Source organism: Cutaneotrichosporon cavernicola, assembly GCF_030864355.1.
Source record: "Cutaneotrichosporon cavernicola HIS019 DNA, chromosome: 1".
NCBI lineage: Eukaryota > Fungi > Basidiomycota > Tremellomycetes > Trichosporonales > Trichosporonaceae > Cutaneotrichosporon > Cutaneotrichosporon cavernicola.
This window is the reverse complement of record NC_083393.1, coordinates 2,057,341-2,073,654: the sequence shown is the minus strand read 5'-3', so window position 1 is coordinate 2,073,654 and position 16,314 is coordinate 2,057,341. Positions and strand designations below refer to the sequence as shown.

Below are 16,314 nucleotides of genomic sequence, written 5' to 3'. Positions count from 1 at the left end.
ACATGCATGCATACCATAGAGCAAGCGAGTTTGTAGCTTCTAGAAGGGGGCATGCGGATTGTTACCGTGGATTGCCGGCGGGTTTGGCAATGACCAACCACAGGGTCACAAGGTTAGTATCAATTCATGACGTAGAGAGATAAACTGAAATGTGCCGCTACGGAGTTGAGTGGGCCATACCAGGATCCCTGCCTCAACGCAGCAACCCTGCACTTGGAATCGCTCTCAGCACCTCAGCACCTCAGCACCTCAGCACCTCAGCACCTAGCATCCAGCAGCTGGCTTAAGGCTCACTACTCTCTGATACCTCGGCACATCTCACACCATGGCCGCCCCCGTCTGCACGTTCCAGAACCAGCTGTCGTCCTCGACTGGCGCCAGCGCCGCCCACCCGCATTCGCACGAGGGAGGTCACAGTCACTCTCATGACCACGCTCAGGAGCATGGTCACACCCATGAGCAAATGGATCATGCCGGTGAGTTGGGTGTGACGGGCTTAGGATGGAGCTGACACTCGCTTGCTCCCCATACGATTTCCCGTCTCCTGTCTGGACCGCACTGTTCCTCGCGGACCCATCCACAACCCAAACTGCATCCCCGCGTCGTCTCTCACTCTGCGCGCTTTTTGCGATCTGCTGCCGACTGCTTCCACCTTGGTCCCTCAACACGACACATGATGCCGGACGATGTGGCTCAAACGATGTGACTCGAATACGCCGGCCTCGACTTGTACCACTTTGACGGGCCCGGTTTGAACCCCACGCGCACCTCACAGGCAAGTTCTCTGAGCGGGAGCTCCCCGACTATCACGGCCGTGATTGGGAGGAGCGCGCCTTCACCGTCGGCATCGGCGGCCCAGTCGGGTCTGGCAAGACGGCTCTCCTCCTCGCTCTCTGTCGCGCACTACGCGACAAGCACAACATCGCTGCGGTGACCAACGACATCTTCACCCGCGAGGACCAGGAGTTCCTGATCCGTAACGAGGCACTGCCGAAGGAACGTATCCGTGCGATTGAGACTGGCGGCTGCCCGCACGCGGCTATCCGCGAGGACATCTCCGCCAACTTACACGCGCTTGAGGAGCTGCAGGCCGAATTTGACACTGAGCTGCTGTTTGTCGAGAGCGGCGGGGACAACCTCGCGGCCAACTACTCGCGCGAACTTGCCGACTACATCATCTACGTTGTAAGTACTCTCACCTCGTTCAGCTATGATGGTACAGAGCTGACGGAAGATCGACGTTGCTGGCGGCGACAAGGTCCCCCGGAAGGGCGGACCAGGAATCACTCAGTCAGACCTGTTTATCATCAACAAGGTATGTGAGAGGGCGGCGGCTGCCGGAATGCGATGGGAGCGGGCGGAGCCAGCCGGGAGACTCGAGTCGTCAGTGGCGTAGAAGCAAGTGGTGAAATTCAAACCAACCCTCACTGCGCCACCACTCCTCGGCTACATCGCCGCCTCCTAGCCCCACCTCCGTAACTCGAGCTGATTCCAGATCGACCTCGCGCCGCACGTGGGCGCGTCACTCGAGGTCATGCGCCGCGACTCGGCGACGATGCGCGAGAGCGGTAGCACGCTCTTCACGTCGGTGAGGCAGGGCGAGGGCGTCGACGCGGTCGTGGACGCCATCATCTCGGCGTGGAAGGCTAGTGGGGCTGTGGGTAAGAATAAGGCGCAGGCCAGCGTGTGAGCTCGGCAGAAGCGGAAGCAGATGGCGCGTCTAGGTTAACACTGCGGCGTAGTTAGCACGGCGGGGCGATACGATGCGATGATTTGCGATGCGCATATGCATTGATGGAGGTACGACCAACTGTGATGCGTGAAAGATGGGCAGGCAGTGATGCCGTGCTGTTCGAGTGGCGAGGTTGTGATTAGAACCATATATCAGAATTATCTTTAGCCATTCCACACGGTTGCTTTGTCCGTAACTCAACCACAGTAGTCCCACTCTAACTACCCATCACATCTCAAACACTCATAATCAACCTTGGCCATTGCTCAATTCTTCTCTTCATCCTTCATTCTACATCTCGACTTCATACCAGCAAAGACCCACTTCCGGCTGCAAAGCCATCTTTGCAGCACGCATCCAGGACATTACGTCCGTGCACCGAAACGAGCGGCACCGTCTTCACATCCTCGTTGCTTGGTCGAATCGCCGCTCCATCATTCACCATCAACTGTATAGCGGACCCGTCTTTACACACTCCAGACTATTCCCCATTTCCCAGGCATCCTTAAGCTACTACAGCCCCTTTAAGTCATATAAAGGCCGTATTCTTCACCCCTAAACCGTCAACAGCCTCTCGCACCTCCACCAGCTTGACAAGCCGACCAACGCGTAACCCGTGTCTGTCCACACGGCACTTCTCTTGTAAGTACATCGCGCGTCACTTGCGGCCCCCCACACTTTCGGCGCCAGTACCACATGGTTTGGTAAACGGAGGCCTGCGCGGCGCCACCGCTGGTGGCCAGGGCACGTCGACCCTTCCCCGCCCTCACGCCCACTTCTCGCATCGCTGACATATTAGTGACTCGGCTATGTCCCACTACACACCACCGGGCTCGGCAGATGACGATATGGCTGGCCGTTCTGGGATACTCTGGACACCCAGCGGGCCCGTCCTAAAGATGCAAGACGCAGTCGTCGAGACAGTGTACGTTCACCCCGCTCTTGACCGCTGACGAGTAGTGTAACTCACACGCGGCGAACAACGACGTCGTTTGCACCCATTCCATTACCTCGTATCCCCATCCCAGAGTCGGTACCCATGCCCTCTCATCTCACATGGGAGGAGGGGTATCCACTCGCCGCTGAACCGACGCCGGACGAGCTCAAGTTTATCGAGCTCAAGCTAGGCGACCGGAAAGTCATCGTCCAGGAGGACGGTCACGTCCTACCTGCCGACCAGGTGCTTCGGAAGACGCTAAGCGGCCCAGGCTGGACACGCGAGCTCTCTTCCGTGGCTACCGAGCCTGAGCGCGTCGAGCACATCGACCACGCGGTGGAGATGGGCTTCATGCAGTACATCACGGCCAAGGGAAAGGAGAAGGAGACCGGGGGCAACAAGAGGCCTCACGACCCGAGCACACCCATGCCCGTCGATTCGGCGACGATGCGCCCACGCTCCCCGCCCCGCAAGAAAATCCGGCCTAGCGAGGGCATGATGATGGACGACGGCGTGCCGGTCTCACCACCTTCCTCGCCAGACGACGAGAGCATGTTCAAGGCCGAGTCACCGCAGATCGGTTCGGGGTTCGAGATGGCTGCGTTGTTTTCCCTCCCAGCGCTCCTCACGCACTTTGAGAAGCTGCCCGACAAGGTCCAGCAGCACGTGCTCATGCACATGTTCCGACGGTCACGAATGCCCACGATCCAGGCCATCTCTGCATTCGCCTCGACTGCGCTCAAGCGCGACTTTATCACGCTCCTGCCCCACGAGATTGCGGTGCAGGTGCTCAAGAAGCTCGACGTCAAGAGCCTCTCAGTAGCCGCCAACGTCAGCAAAGCATGGCGCAAGAAGATCGACCAGGAGCGCTCTGTCTGGCGGACACGTCTTGTCGAAGATGGGCTATGGTACGGTCACGGGGTTGAGGACGAGGAGGAGCAGAGCATCCGCCGCCGCTACGAGGCGCTCGACCGGAGGGGCGGCAAGCGGCGCGTGTCCAAGGCCGGCACCCCGAGCGAGGACGAGCCGATGTCGGTCGACCGACCAGCTATGTTTGAGCGGTCCTCCCCAGTCCAGCAGCTGGAGCGCGCGACCCCCCTCAAGCACGTTTACCGAAGGCGGTTCACCAGCGATCGCAACTGGCTCCATGCGACGCCGCAGCACACGACGTTTGCCGGCCACGGCACCAACGTCGTCACGTGCGTTCAGTTTGACGAGGACAAGATCGTGTCCGCGTCCGACGACCACTCGATCAACATCTACGACACGGAGACAGGGGCCTTACGGAAGCGCCTGGACGGGCACGAGGGCGGCGTGTGGGCGCTCGAGTACAAAGGCGACACGCTCGTGTCGGGTTCAACGGACCGCACCGTCCGCATCTGGGACCTGGAGGACTTGGTGCAGACGCACACGTTCGCTGGTCACACTTCGACTGTACGCTGCCTTCAGATCGTCGAGCCTGTGTACGACGAGGTGACCGGCGAGTTCCAGCCGCCTTACCCGCTCATCATCACTGGGTCGCGCGACGCTTCTCTGCGCGTCTGGAAGCTCCCCAAGAAGGGCGAGCCGGCTTACAATGGCGCAGGGAACAACAGCCAGCCTCCTCCCCCTGATGAGAACCCATTCCACGTGCACCACCTCGAGGGCCACGGCGAGGCTGTCCGCGCGCTCGCGGCGCACGGCAGAATTTGCGTCTCCGGCTCATATGACAAGACGGTGCGCGTATGGGACATTGTCAAGGGCACGTGTATCCACGTGCTGCATGGGCATGAGGCGAAGGGTGAGCTACAACGACGTCGTCTAGAGCTGACCGCAGTGTACTCCATCGTGTACGACAAGTACCGCAACCGCTGTGCGTCCGGGTCGATGGACAACACGGTCAAGATCTGGGACTTGGCGACGGGCAAGTGCCTCCATACGCTGACTGGTCACACGTCGCTCGTTGGCCTGCTGGGCCTGTCGCCCAACCGGATCGTTTCGGCTGCCGCGGACGCCTCGTTAAGAGTGTGGGACGCCAACACGTACGAACTCCAACACACCCTGTCGTCACACGCGGCGGCCATCACGTGCTTCCAGCACGACGAGACCAAGGTCGTATCCGGGAGCGACGGCACGTTGAAGCTCTGGGACATCAAGACGGGCCGTTTCATCTGCGATCTGATCACTGGCATCTCGTCCGTGTGGCAGGTCGCGTTCTACGGCAACTTGCTGGTTGCCGCGTCTAACCGCAACGGCAATACTGTATTTGATGTGTTCGACTTTGGAAAGAAGAGTGAGGTGGACCATTCCGGGATCGACGACGACAAGCTCGACCTGCTGCGCCGTGCGCCCTGGGAACGGGGGAACCCACACGAACCGCAGACCTACCAGGTTGAGGACGAAGGAGGGGACGACGAGGACGTGTTCTGTGTTGGGACCGAGGACGCGCTCTCTCCAAAGACGCACGAGAAATGGCGTGCGATGAGCGTCCGTTCACAACGGCCAGTGCGCCGCGGCCGGTCGCGCGTGGCCTCCAGCGGTCCCGGCGATGGGCAGGGCTCGAAGCGCGCCTTTCGGCTCGGCGTCGCGTTCGGCGACCGCGGGCGCGAGGGTGACCGCCTGTCTACGCGCGAGGTGGGCGACCGCCTCTCCAGAGTACGCAGTGAGCCTGGCGCCACACGCACACGGGTAGGACCATGGACGCAGACGCAGATGTTCCAGTCTGCCGAGGCCAGCGGGAGTGGGAGTGCGAGTGGGAGTGGGACGGCGAGTGGGAGTGGGGCTGCGAGCGCGCCTGGCGAGGGCGAAGACGAAGGCGAAGGCGAGCTGGGGCTGTTGGATGTCGACGTCAACATGGGCAGGGAGGTCGAGTAGAGGAATGAGCATGTTGCATGGACGGACCATGAGTGCCAGAGCAACCGACAGGTCAGGTTAGATGTGTTTGTAGCAACATAGTAGAGGATTGCATCGCTGCATCATGGCATCTAGAGTTTGCATTGCGATCGGCTACGTCTCCCACCCCTCGGCAAGCTTCTCGGGCGCCGCTCCTTTGCCCCACACCTCGCGCCGAACGAGGCCTGCGACGTACTCGCCAGCCGCGAGCGCACTGGTGAGCCCTGGGCTCGCGAACCCGAGACACGAAACCAAGCCCTTTTGTGACGGCACATGGCGCACCGTAAAGTCGAAGAACCCGGCGCCTGGCGGACGGATATTGGGTCGGAATCCAGCATAGTCAGGCGCGAGCTTACTCGCATCAATGCCGGGAAGATATCTCTTCGCCGCCTCAGCGATGGAAGCGAGATTCGCCGCCGAGGGTGCGAGATATTCGCCAGCCTGCCAGTAATCGGGATTCTCAGCGGCTTGTTGCGCCGAGAGAAGTGGTTCGGCGTCGGGGCCGAAGCGTACGTTGCCATCCAGATCAAAAGTCAGGTGAGTGCCCAGGCTGTCAAGCGACGCCGAAGGACAGGGGTAAATGAGGTGTTGCACGTCCGCCCCGGGGCCGGTGTACTTCATGTAGTTGCCTGGCGTCAGCATCGTCGCCTCCATTCTCCCGTCCTGCCCTCCTTGCTACAACTCCATCCACTCGCCCTCCCACCAGACCCTCCTTCCCTCACCCTTGGTGATCCACATCTCCCACCGCTCTTCGGGTGGAAGGATCTCATTGACGAGCGACGCGGCATTCAGTCCCGCTGCATTGACAACCACACTCGCGCGAACAGCTTCGACTTGGCCCTTCTCCTCCCCCCACCCACTCTCGAGCTGTACGACCCATCCATCCTCATCCGGATCGATGCGCACGACACGCGTACCCCGCAAAATGACGCCTTCACCCCTCTCAGCCTTCCGCTTTCCAGGATTAGCCAGACCAACCCCGACCTTGGTATTAGAAAGGTAGTCATCCTCCTCGATCTCGCGGGCTAGGCTATCCACCAAGCCCGCGCTGTCGACAATCCCCGTCTCGGTCACGAGGAGGGCTGCGCACACGTCCTCACTCAGGTCGGGCTCGAGCTCACGCGCCTCCTGGCCCGAGAGGAAGTAGGCGGGGATGATGCTGTTCGGGCGCATGGCGGAGGGCTCGCCGCCCGTACTGAAGGACGGGTGTTGGGTGTGCGTGGAGAGCGCGTCGAGGTAGGGAATTTCCATTTTGTCCGTGGCGACGATGAGCTGACGTCAGAGTCGCTCGAGGAGGACATACTTTGCCCGTCTTGCGGTGCCGGATGTCGAGCGCTGCACAGCGGTCGTATAATAGGTCCCGGCCACGAATGCACAGCCGCGACTTCATGCTGCCTACCGGGTAGTAGATGCCTGGTGTCAGCTACGTCGGCTAGATCTGCTGACCAGAATGGATGACCTCGGAGTTGCGGGCGCTGGTGTCAGCTTCGAATGCCGCAACGCAAGCTGCAGTCTTTCCATCCCACTCCCCATCCCATCAGAACGTACGTGTTCTCCTGGCCCAACTGCCGTTAGCCGACATTTCAGAGAGAACGTACCAGTCCCCGTCGCTCGACGACGAACGTCGTCCGCGGCCCGGCCGTGTTCACCAGCCCAGCACCAATCGCAAGGCCCAGCACACCGCCGCCAACTACGAGGTGGTCGACGGACGCTGTTGGTGCGCGGAATGGGTATCGCTGCCGCAGCAGAGCGGCGTATGTCTGCGCTGCCATCTTGTGAGTGTGTCAGTGATAAGGAGTGGCTAGGATTTCGGGCGAGCCGTGTCGGACATGGGCGGTGGAGGTGGAGGTGAATAGTCACGTGACCATCACGATGGAGTTGATGCACATCGCATGGATGAAGGGAAAAGTACAATGGGGTTGATTCGTATGGACTCATTCCCTTTAACAGCAGCGGTCCGTACTGTCCAGGCATCGACTGCTTCCAAGGTAGTGATCGTAGGTCCTACTGTTGTCAAGCGGCGTCCACTTTCATGCAAGTCCACTTCAATACAGGTTCACTGGTTGCAGAGGCTCGCTCTGTGGAATGTCTGAGCAATTCCAATTGCTGGGCTAGATGTAGCTAGGCGTAGCAGGATCTAGTTAGGCTGTGTATCAACCGATCCAAACGTTGGCATAGATGGACTTAGGGGTGGACAACGTCTAGTTCAAGATGGAGCACGATGCCGGAGACTCCGCGGGGGGAACCGCGGTCACTGCAAGGACAGGAAGGATTCCGACTTCCTATCCCGTCGGATGCACTTGGACGTTCTTCAGGCCCGCTGTCCAATACACAAAGAGTGAGTTGGAAAGCAAACGTCAACGTCAGGGACATTCAAGGTGGAAAAGTTTCCGCTCCCGCATAATAAACGTGGAAGAGACTCTGTTCAAATAGGAGAAGAGTACCAAGAATCAAGTCTACCGGGAATTACAACAAAGAGAGTTTGTGCGTCAGGCAGGGATTCTGGAACCACACACTTACGACGAGCTCTGAGCGGCACGACGTTCGACGCAGATCACACGCCACAAGGCAGGGGGAATTCCGATCGACGGGGGAAGTGGCGCTCGTTGTGGCGTCCCTTCTGAGAACATCATCGAGCGTTCCGAGCCCGCGGCTTCCACAGGAACACGTCTTCCAGGAAGATGCCGGAAATTCGGTCGGCGGAGTCACCGCGCTACCGCATTTCTGGAATGGGGTACCAATGGCGGAGACTCAGGTCTTCTGGCTGGTACCGATGGCACCGATTGTGCCGAATGGCCTTTGAGGTATTCTTTGATGATGGCTAATGCACTGTCCCTATCTGCGCCACTTGGGAATCAGGTCAGGTAATTCTAGAGGCGGCGTGCCGTTCCGCTGACTCACGACTCCTCCGCAATGGATGGACTGGAGACGGGACGAGGACCCTCGCCAACCTGACCTGTTGTCAGCTGAACGTGATGGGTCTCCTGAAAGTTTCAGAAGAGTGGTGCTCAAGTCTGATCGGTTATCGCTTGTCGCGATACTCGCCTGTACCCGGTTGTATAGACGCGACGTAGTGAACGTCGACTGCTTCCCAATGTCATGCTGTGTCGATGCAGTCTTTCCGGACATACACACATCAGTTCCCCTCCAACCCGGCCGGGCACAGCTCTGCCAATGCGTTGAGCTCGGAATTGTACGCTCCCTATTCTATTACAAATGCTGTAATCGCGACTCGTGCGGAGCCAGGACATACATTACACGCACGCGACCACATGTTTCAAGACATTCATTTGCTCGTTGCCCTGCACATTCCTGGTACATTCTATGGCCCCTCGGATGCAAACATTCCCGCCATGTATCAGCCATCTCCACTGTGGAGGACTGAATCACAACTGACAGGGTCCCTCACACCTTATTGTTGCCGTTGAACGCACCCAAGCACCCAAGTACTGACTGCCCTTTTGTGATTTGGATAGTGCCAGGGCGGTGCTACTCGCCGATTTCCGAAACCCAAGTCAGGTACGTCAAACGTGAGTGACTTTGGAACACGAGTCTTGATTATTGAATGTAGAATGAGTCAAGGGGTGAAGCCGCTGATCGCTGATCGGTATGACCGCATCATCCCGCTCCCTGTGATCGGCACTGTCAATGTCTGTGGGTGGCGGTCTTGGCCTTGGCACCGGCGGCTCTCAAAGCCGCTTAAACCCCTGCTCTCGGTCCCTTATACCCGAGATTGGCGGAGACGGATTGAACTCCATCCAGTACTGCTCTCCCGCTGCGCGGAGACCCATTCAACTCCATCCTCGCTCGACAAATTATCATATTGCGAGGTTCCATCTCCGCTTTCCCGCGCGGAGACTCATTGAACTCCATCCGCGCTCGACGAATCATCATGCGCCCATGGTATCGCGAGGTTCCCATCTCCGCTTCCTCACGCGGAGACCAATTGAACTCCATCCCCGCTCGACAAATCATCATGCGCCCATGGTATCGCGAGGTTCCCATCTCCGCCAGATTACAGATTCCCCGCGCGGAGACCCATCCAGTCACTGCCCACTTGACTGCCCTCTACGAACCATCATGCGCCCATGGTATTCCGAGATTCCATCTCCCTCCAGATTAACAGATTCCCTCAGCTGTGCTGTTAGGTTGACCCCAGGACTTTGGAACCTTGGAACTAACGTAACTCTTGCTCCAAAACTCCTCAAGCGCAGCAGTTCTGAATTCTGCATTCCCTCACCTGATTCCGCCTGAACTCCACAACTCCCACAACTCCGGGGCGCTGGAAGAACATATGTGGAGCCGGCCCAAAAGGAACATGGTCACGGTGACTCACCAGCAGGGATTTCCTTTGGGTTAGCCATGCCATTCACATGTCTGACAATGGCCTTTGGCCTGAGTTTAGCAACGACCGGTGCCAGAACCCTGCCTGGAGAGATCCAGGCCAGCGTCTCCCTGGGAGCTGCTGTTAGGCAGAATTTGTTCCCCTGCTTCTAGGCATTGACAGCTTTCACCAGAGTTTCCGAGATGTATGCGTAGGAGTTTCGAGGTTCCGGAAGCGTACAACCCACAGGGGAGTTTGACATGTCAGGACCCAAGCAAAAGCATGTCGAAGCTTTAGAAGCCTGCTATAGCCGCGGGTGTGATCACTGGTTTCAGTCGCATATTTCTTACGTCTAGTGATGACACTAGCAATCTCTGGGCCCGGTTGACAGTTGTCTGTCCAAACTGTACGCCACTACGTATACATACAAGACACCAATCTCCGTCTGGTAAGCGCCATTCTCGGATTATCCAAGCAACAGAGCAACCCACGTGATGACTTATCCGATCAACTTGAAGAGCCCGAAACGGAAGGACTATGGTACCCTGACATTGCCACGCGCTATAATCAACCCCTGAGAAAGGTAAGTAAGCCTTTTCGGATCCTGTACCCTAACTCCACAATCGAGTTTATTGTGTGTCGTCTATTCACATTGTTTAGTCAACGTATGCTAAACCCAATCTCACCTCATCTTGACCCGTATTTCAGTACCTCAAACTGATTCAAGATCGAGCCGTAGGTTGGAAACGAGGGCCTCGTGTCGTCGCTTATCAACGGCACGGCGCCTGGACCATGAAATTGCACCCGGTATTAATGCTAGCGTGTGCGTTGATGTGCCTGCATTATCATAAACCTCCTTCGGACCTGGCAAAGAGTTTGGAAAGTTCCGGCGTGCCTCGACTTGTTCACCGCGTGCCCATCTGTTCCATCAGGACTAAAGGCATGCATGCTGCACAACTGCAGCCGCGTATTCTAACTTGGAGAAACGGGCGACCCTGTCCGTCGTTGGCACCCTAATGAACGAAGTCTCCGGAATCAGGTTTGGAAGCCAGATCGGAATTGGACGGATTCTACCTCGGCAAGTGTCCTACTCTGAGCAGGTGACGCTCTCCTGATCTCCTGGAACTCACATCTCTTCTCCTTGAAGCACAAGAAGTGGAGAGAACGGGAATTTAAAAGACACCGTGCCGAAACTGTGCCGATTTGGCGCGGTATTGTTCCTCAGGGAAGCGGGGTATGTAGCCAGTAAGATACTGACGGATGGTTTAGTTGGTTACCCTGAATGCATCACGAGCCAGTTGTTCATCCCTAAAATATTCAGTCCTGATATTCTACATCTTCTATTAGGGAATGTCGCATTCTCCAGAACGCTGTACGCCACCAGCGCAACTGTGATACTTCTCCCATGCAATACTTCTCCCCTAAATCTGTCAGGTGTCATGCGCCATCATGTCCCCCACTCTGCCTCACTGCGTCACCCGCAATGAGGACATGGACAGCCAGTCGCTTCACACAAAGTTCCCGAGGCGCAGAGATGTAGCTATGTTATCCCCGAAAGGCAGCACATCGGAGGACACTATGTGCATGGAACCTGAAGTACTCTACTCGCGTTTCCGCACCCCGGGAAGCTGGCTTGCTTTGGTAAGGTAGTTGAGGAGCAGGCGAGGAAGGAGGAGGCCAGGGAGCAGCGGAAGACGACTTTTCCTCCAGAGCAGTGGTAACTCGAGAGCCCACCCCGCTTTCAACCCAGGAGAGCGTTAACTTTCACGCTAACCTTGGTAGTGTGGGACGCTCCTACATTTACCCCTGCTTACCAGGGCAGGAGAGTTCAACGAGGAATTATGGGCGTCATGCTCGTTAGTCAGAACGGTACACACAGAGAAGATGCAGTGCCGGAAAGCTACCCCCGAATCTGGAGAAACGCGGTTCAAGTCCCCATATTCCGGTACTCCGGTAAGTTAGCTCAGAACTCTCCAGTGGCTGAGAGCCGGTGGTGGTTCGTCAGACTTGACGGAACATCGGGTCAACCAACCATGCGGAAACTTTGGAACCCGAAGCCGCTGGGCACCTGCGTACTTGAAATTAGAATCTCGATGTATTCATGCCGCCAAAACAACTCAAGGGCACTGACCCTCTTGCCGCTGGTGTTGTTGAGCCTGAAACCGTGGCGCGCGTGATCATTCCACCGCCATTAGCGCGCTTCTGGCTGAATCCGTTACTTTGGACCAGGGCCATACACAACTTACAACGAGGACGACTCCCAGATAGAGTTGGTTGAATCCTCCTGTCTCCGATACCGATGTCTGGTTGTACCGATGCCGTTGTAAGCAGTAGCTGGTGGTTCAGGGTAGGGTGAGAAAGGAAATAGTGGCGGCGCCATTTCAGGCACGTTAGGCAAAGGGTTCTTTCTGCCATGAAAGCAATAAAAATGTGGCACTTGGCCCAAGGGCCCAGTCCCGTTGATTTACGGTCAGAGACATTAGACCGAGTTTGGCCAGGGCTGTAGTTGTCAACTGCAGGCCATTACGGGTTGCTGAATACGGGAGCCGTGACGGGAGTGGTGGCGTTCTCTACAAATTTATTATACCTGGCTCCTGGCTCATTCCATCCATGCAGGATGTGACAAGATGTAACAAGGAATCCAGGAGATGTGGGTGTACGAGAAATCGAGTTCGAGTTACGTATCTTCTCACACCCAACCCCACGTTGCTGTCAATGTCCCAAGTCCCTGGGATTGCAAGCATCACAGGCCGGCACGTCGGCACGTCGGCAACTCAGGTCAAGGCAAGGCATTGCTTTTTCACCCTGGCTGCGCTGATCGACCAAACCCCCTTGACGGAGATGGTCCCGCACGCCACGGTAGATGAACAGGTGTGCGGGCTCACCTGGCCGCAACGCACGGTCGATCACACTCATTCATGGACCGGAGGACAGCCTGGATACCTCACAATCCAGCAAGTAGGGATTGGGACGTGGGGTCAAGGGTTGTGGTGGCATATGTCAACGGCACGGTAGAGGGTGAGGGCCAGGCGGCTGCATATGGAAACCCACATCCCCTCTTTCAGGCCTGGGTGTCTTGGCGGGAACTCCTTCTGTCAGCCAGACCTAGTCACCAGCTCGTCTGTGCACACGCGAAATATAAAGTAGCATCCATGTTCTCAAGGTCAGCCCAGTTATCTCGATCCAGTCCAGTCCAGTCCAGTCCTAGGCACTTTGCGGCTATTCATCTCTTCTCTCCCATTCCGCTACACTCACTACTCGTCCGACACGCACGTCACGCCTCTCTCTCTTTCTCCCATCTCCGCCGGTCCATCCTCGGCCCCACTGCATCCAAGACCGCTAAACCAGCTGCCGGTCTTGTCTCACCAACTCTCCGAATCTGAGACATCCAAGCAAGCGCCATCATATCACCGCTGCCTCTCCATCCCTATCCTGTATCCATAGCACTACATTACACTACATAACATATCCCCTTCCCCACACTACGCATCATCTCTTTCACCATGGGCATCGGCCTCTTCCAGCGTACCGGCAAGGTATCCAAATCCCAATCCATGTCACCAGCCCTCCCCCGCCCAGACAGGCTAAGCCTTCACGTCCTCGTCGACTCGGGCCCCAACGCCCGCGACGTCTTTGACATCCGCGTCAACGGGCACGACTCGGTCAGCGCTATCCGCTCGGCGGTCGCTGCCCAGATCGGACACTCTTCGATGAGCCTGTTCAAAGTGAGTCTGATATCTGGTGGCGCTTGTGGCGTTTGAGTGGCCCCAAGACTTCAGCCGCTGACTCTCCCTCAGGTCTCCATTCCGTGGCAGGCCAACTACCAGGCCTCGGCCTACACAGAGCGCTACGGCGTCCCAGCATCCCTTCTTTCCGTCTTCCCCGGTTACAACCTCGACGACTCTTCTGAGCTGTCAGCCAGCGGTGGTGCACGACTCCCGGCGTATACCCCAGGTACTGGCTCGCTTCGTTCCCGCCGCTCCACGCGCTGGAACGCGTCGGCATCCACACCCACCGTGCGTGACTGGTTCCCCGGTGGTGGAAGCTCCAACGCCATCGACGTTCTTGTCCGCACGGCATCGTCGTCCAACCTCGACTGTGCCACAACCCCAAGCAAGCCTGTCACCATCTCCGCGCGGTTCACTTCATCTTCCTCCGACTTCCCCTCGGAGGAGGTCATCTTGGTCGACATTGTCCCCACCGCTACCATTAACGAGCTCAAGGCCGCCCTCCTACTCGCCGCTGGCCGGCCGGTTACAGCAGGGCTACTCAACCACATTACACTCTGGCGTGTCGACATGTCCGTCTACGAACTCGCATATCTCGATTCGCAGGGCGCTCTCGACAACGGGCAACGACCAGTCCCTCTCCAACGCAATGCGGCCCCATCCATTCCCCTCAAGGATCTCAAGGCCTGCGTTGGTGACTATATCTCTTCGCGCTGCTCCCGGGCCGACCCCTTACATATCGACCTGAGTGTGCACATTGCCTACTCAGCCGTCTCTGCGCTCGCTCCACGCACCATTGCCCCAATCCTCACCTACCCCATGCCCTCGTACCTCATCGAACCTCATCTCGAGAAGAGACGAAGTGTTGTCCCCCTCCCCACCGACACCTATGGCTACAGCAACATGACTGCATGGGCATCACCCAACGAGACTACACGTGACTACGGGCTCGTGGCAGTCGATCAGTTCGCGTACCCTTCCCCCCGAATGTCAGAGAGAGACATGGACGAAAGCCACCCACTAGTCTGCGCAGTCGGGTACGAGAACCTAGGCTCGCCCGGCCTAATTGGCCTCGGCATCACTATGTCGCCGAGCCCCAGCACCGACACGTGCTCGTCGCGGGACGAGGAGTGCGCGTCCTTCCCACCCACGCCCCTCATGGAGTCTGATGGCAAGTTTGAGGATGCGCCTATCACTGGCCTCTCGCTTGGTTGGACCGCGGTGGTCAAGGAGGAGTCGCAGACTCCTAAGCATCTCCAGACATTGTTTGCACCTCCTACCCCGACCTTTGCCTAATGTGTACCACCAGTACTAAATTTGTAACTCTTTAATTCATTTGGCATTACATGTATCGTTGGCTGAACCAGTTGCGCGAAGAACATGGTGCCGTTGGGTTTGCGAGCGGAAAGGGCAGTTACATCTCTTCCCTCACCATCACGCTCAGAGGCAAGGATGATGGCGCGGTTTTTCCCCAGTGCAAGGTCGCCAAAACCAAGGCTCCCGACAAGACTCATTTCCCCCCACCCCACACAGCCGTTCGCGCGACCTCGCTTGGCTGATGATCGGACACACACGTAAGTCGCCAAAACGTGTACAGGCCGCCACCTGGCACTGTACTGTAACCGCTATCTTCTGCCTAGGCTACCGTTCCCTAGACTTGTTGATATCTTCTCCGGAAACCGCGGCTACACTTTGTTGCAGGCGGCACAGGAGAGTAAGGTAACAATTCAGGAAAACACGTCCGGCCGGTAGAATGGGTTGTGGGAATATCCTGTTGCTTACAGCAACGAGCAGACCAAATGAAACAGAGAGGAGCTCACGTCAGCTTTCACTAACTGCTCCTGACGGATAGTGCACATCGCTTCAGATCATTTACCGATCCCCACTGGTTGTTCTTTGTGGAGTCTAAACGTGCACTTGATGACAACGATAGTACCCTGGAATCAACGTTGTGAGCTCCGAGCTGAGACACGTCTCATCCATCGATAGGGCACCCGTCGCGTTCTTGACATACCGCGACGTGTCGCGCTGAAATGCCTTAACCCTAAACTGTCTGACCACGAGGATGCGAGCATCCCCTCCTGGAGGATCCGAATACGACCTATCAATGTCCCAGTTTGTCGGTTCGGGCTTGTATCTCTGGGTTCGGATCTGTGATTTTCAGACAAGCGAGATCTCGGCCAACAACTCGGGCTCGAGCCACAATTGTTCCAGGCGCGACACCTGTATCATCCAAAGGTGGTGGGGATGGCCATGTTCTGCATTCTGCATAGACACCAAATCCACTTGGGGCGAAATGCTGCATATTCCGTACACTCCCCTGTGCCCATTGGAGTGGTGGTTGGCGGTATGCACGCGTCATCCGTCATGCACCACATGTCGCCGTCAGCGGACGACCACATGCCTTGTCTTGCTTACACCTTGTCTCACCTTGCATTGACCGCATAGCGCGGCCAAATCAGCAATTCGGTTCGGCCGCACCAAGATCCCGACCATCGTTACACCCATAAAATACACCGGCACCTTCATCACCGACTTCCTGGGGACGTGGGATGTGCGTCCTCCTCCACAACGCCACGCCGAACAGCTCCAAGACAGAGCAGATCTAATCTGTGCCACTTTGAAGGGAGCGGAATGGGTGCAGAGGATGATATGCGCCACATTGACGGGAGAATGAATGGACCGTTTCATGTCTACCTTAGAGGGAGCGGGGTATCCAAGA

General features: G+C 57.4%; 4 protein-coding genes across 4 annotated transcripts; 3 read left to right on the top strand and 1 right to left on the bottom strand.

Annotated features, from left to right (window-relative positions):
- Positions 1–325: 325 nt before the first annotated feature.
- Positions 326–2,534, top strand: CcaverHIS019_0107710 (uncharacterized protein; the record flags this gene model as incomplete). Its single annotated transcript, XM_060604022.1, has 6 exons — positions 326–476; positions 776–1,185; positions 1,235–1,315; positions 1,496–1,661; positions 2,331–2,374; positions 2,532–2,534. 6 exons carry the CDS (start codon positions 326–328, stop codon positions 2,532–2,534), a joined length of 855 nt encoding a protein of 284 aa, XP_060453319.1.
- Positions 2,535–2,631: 97 nt separating this feature from the next.
- CDC4 (uncharacterized protein) lies at positions 2,632–5,522 on the top strand (the record flags this gene model as incomplete). Its single annotated transcript, XM_060604011.1, has 3 exons — positions 2,632–2,657; positions 2,693–4,449; positions 4,486–5,522. 3 exons carry the CDS (start codon positions 2,632–2,634, stop codon positions 5,520–5,522), a joined length of 2,820 nt encoding a protein of 939 aa, XP_060453318.1.
- A 132-nt stretch (positions 5,523–5,654) lies between these two features.
- Positions 5,655–7,312, bottom strand: CcaverHIS019_0107690 (uncharacterized protein; the record flags this gene model as incomplete). The annotated part of the gene is made up of 6 exons (XM_060603999.1): positions 5,655–6,169; positions 6,263–6,812; positions 6,844–6,953; positions 6,987–7,015; positions 7,089–7,105; positions 7,139–7,312. 6 exons carry the CDS (start codon positions 7,310–7,312, stop codon positions 5,655–5,657), a joined length of 1,395 nt encoding a protein of 464 aa, XP_060453317.1.
- Positions 7,313–13,367: 6,055 nt separating this feature from the next.
- CcaverHIS019_0107680 (uncharacterized protein) lies at positions 13,368–14,888 on the top strand (the record flags this gene model as incomplete). Its single annotated transcript, XM_060603988.1, has 2 exons — positions 13,368–13,589; positions 13,662–14,888. 2 exons carry the CDS (start codon positions 13,368–13,370, stop codon positions 14,886–14,888), a joined length of 1,449 nt encoding a protein of 482 aa, XP_060453316.1.
- Between the last annotated feature and the right edge of the window lie 1,426 nt (positions 14,889–16,314).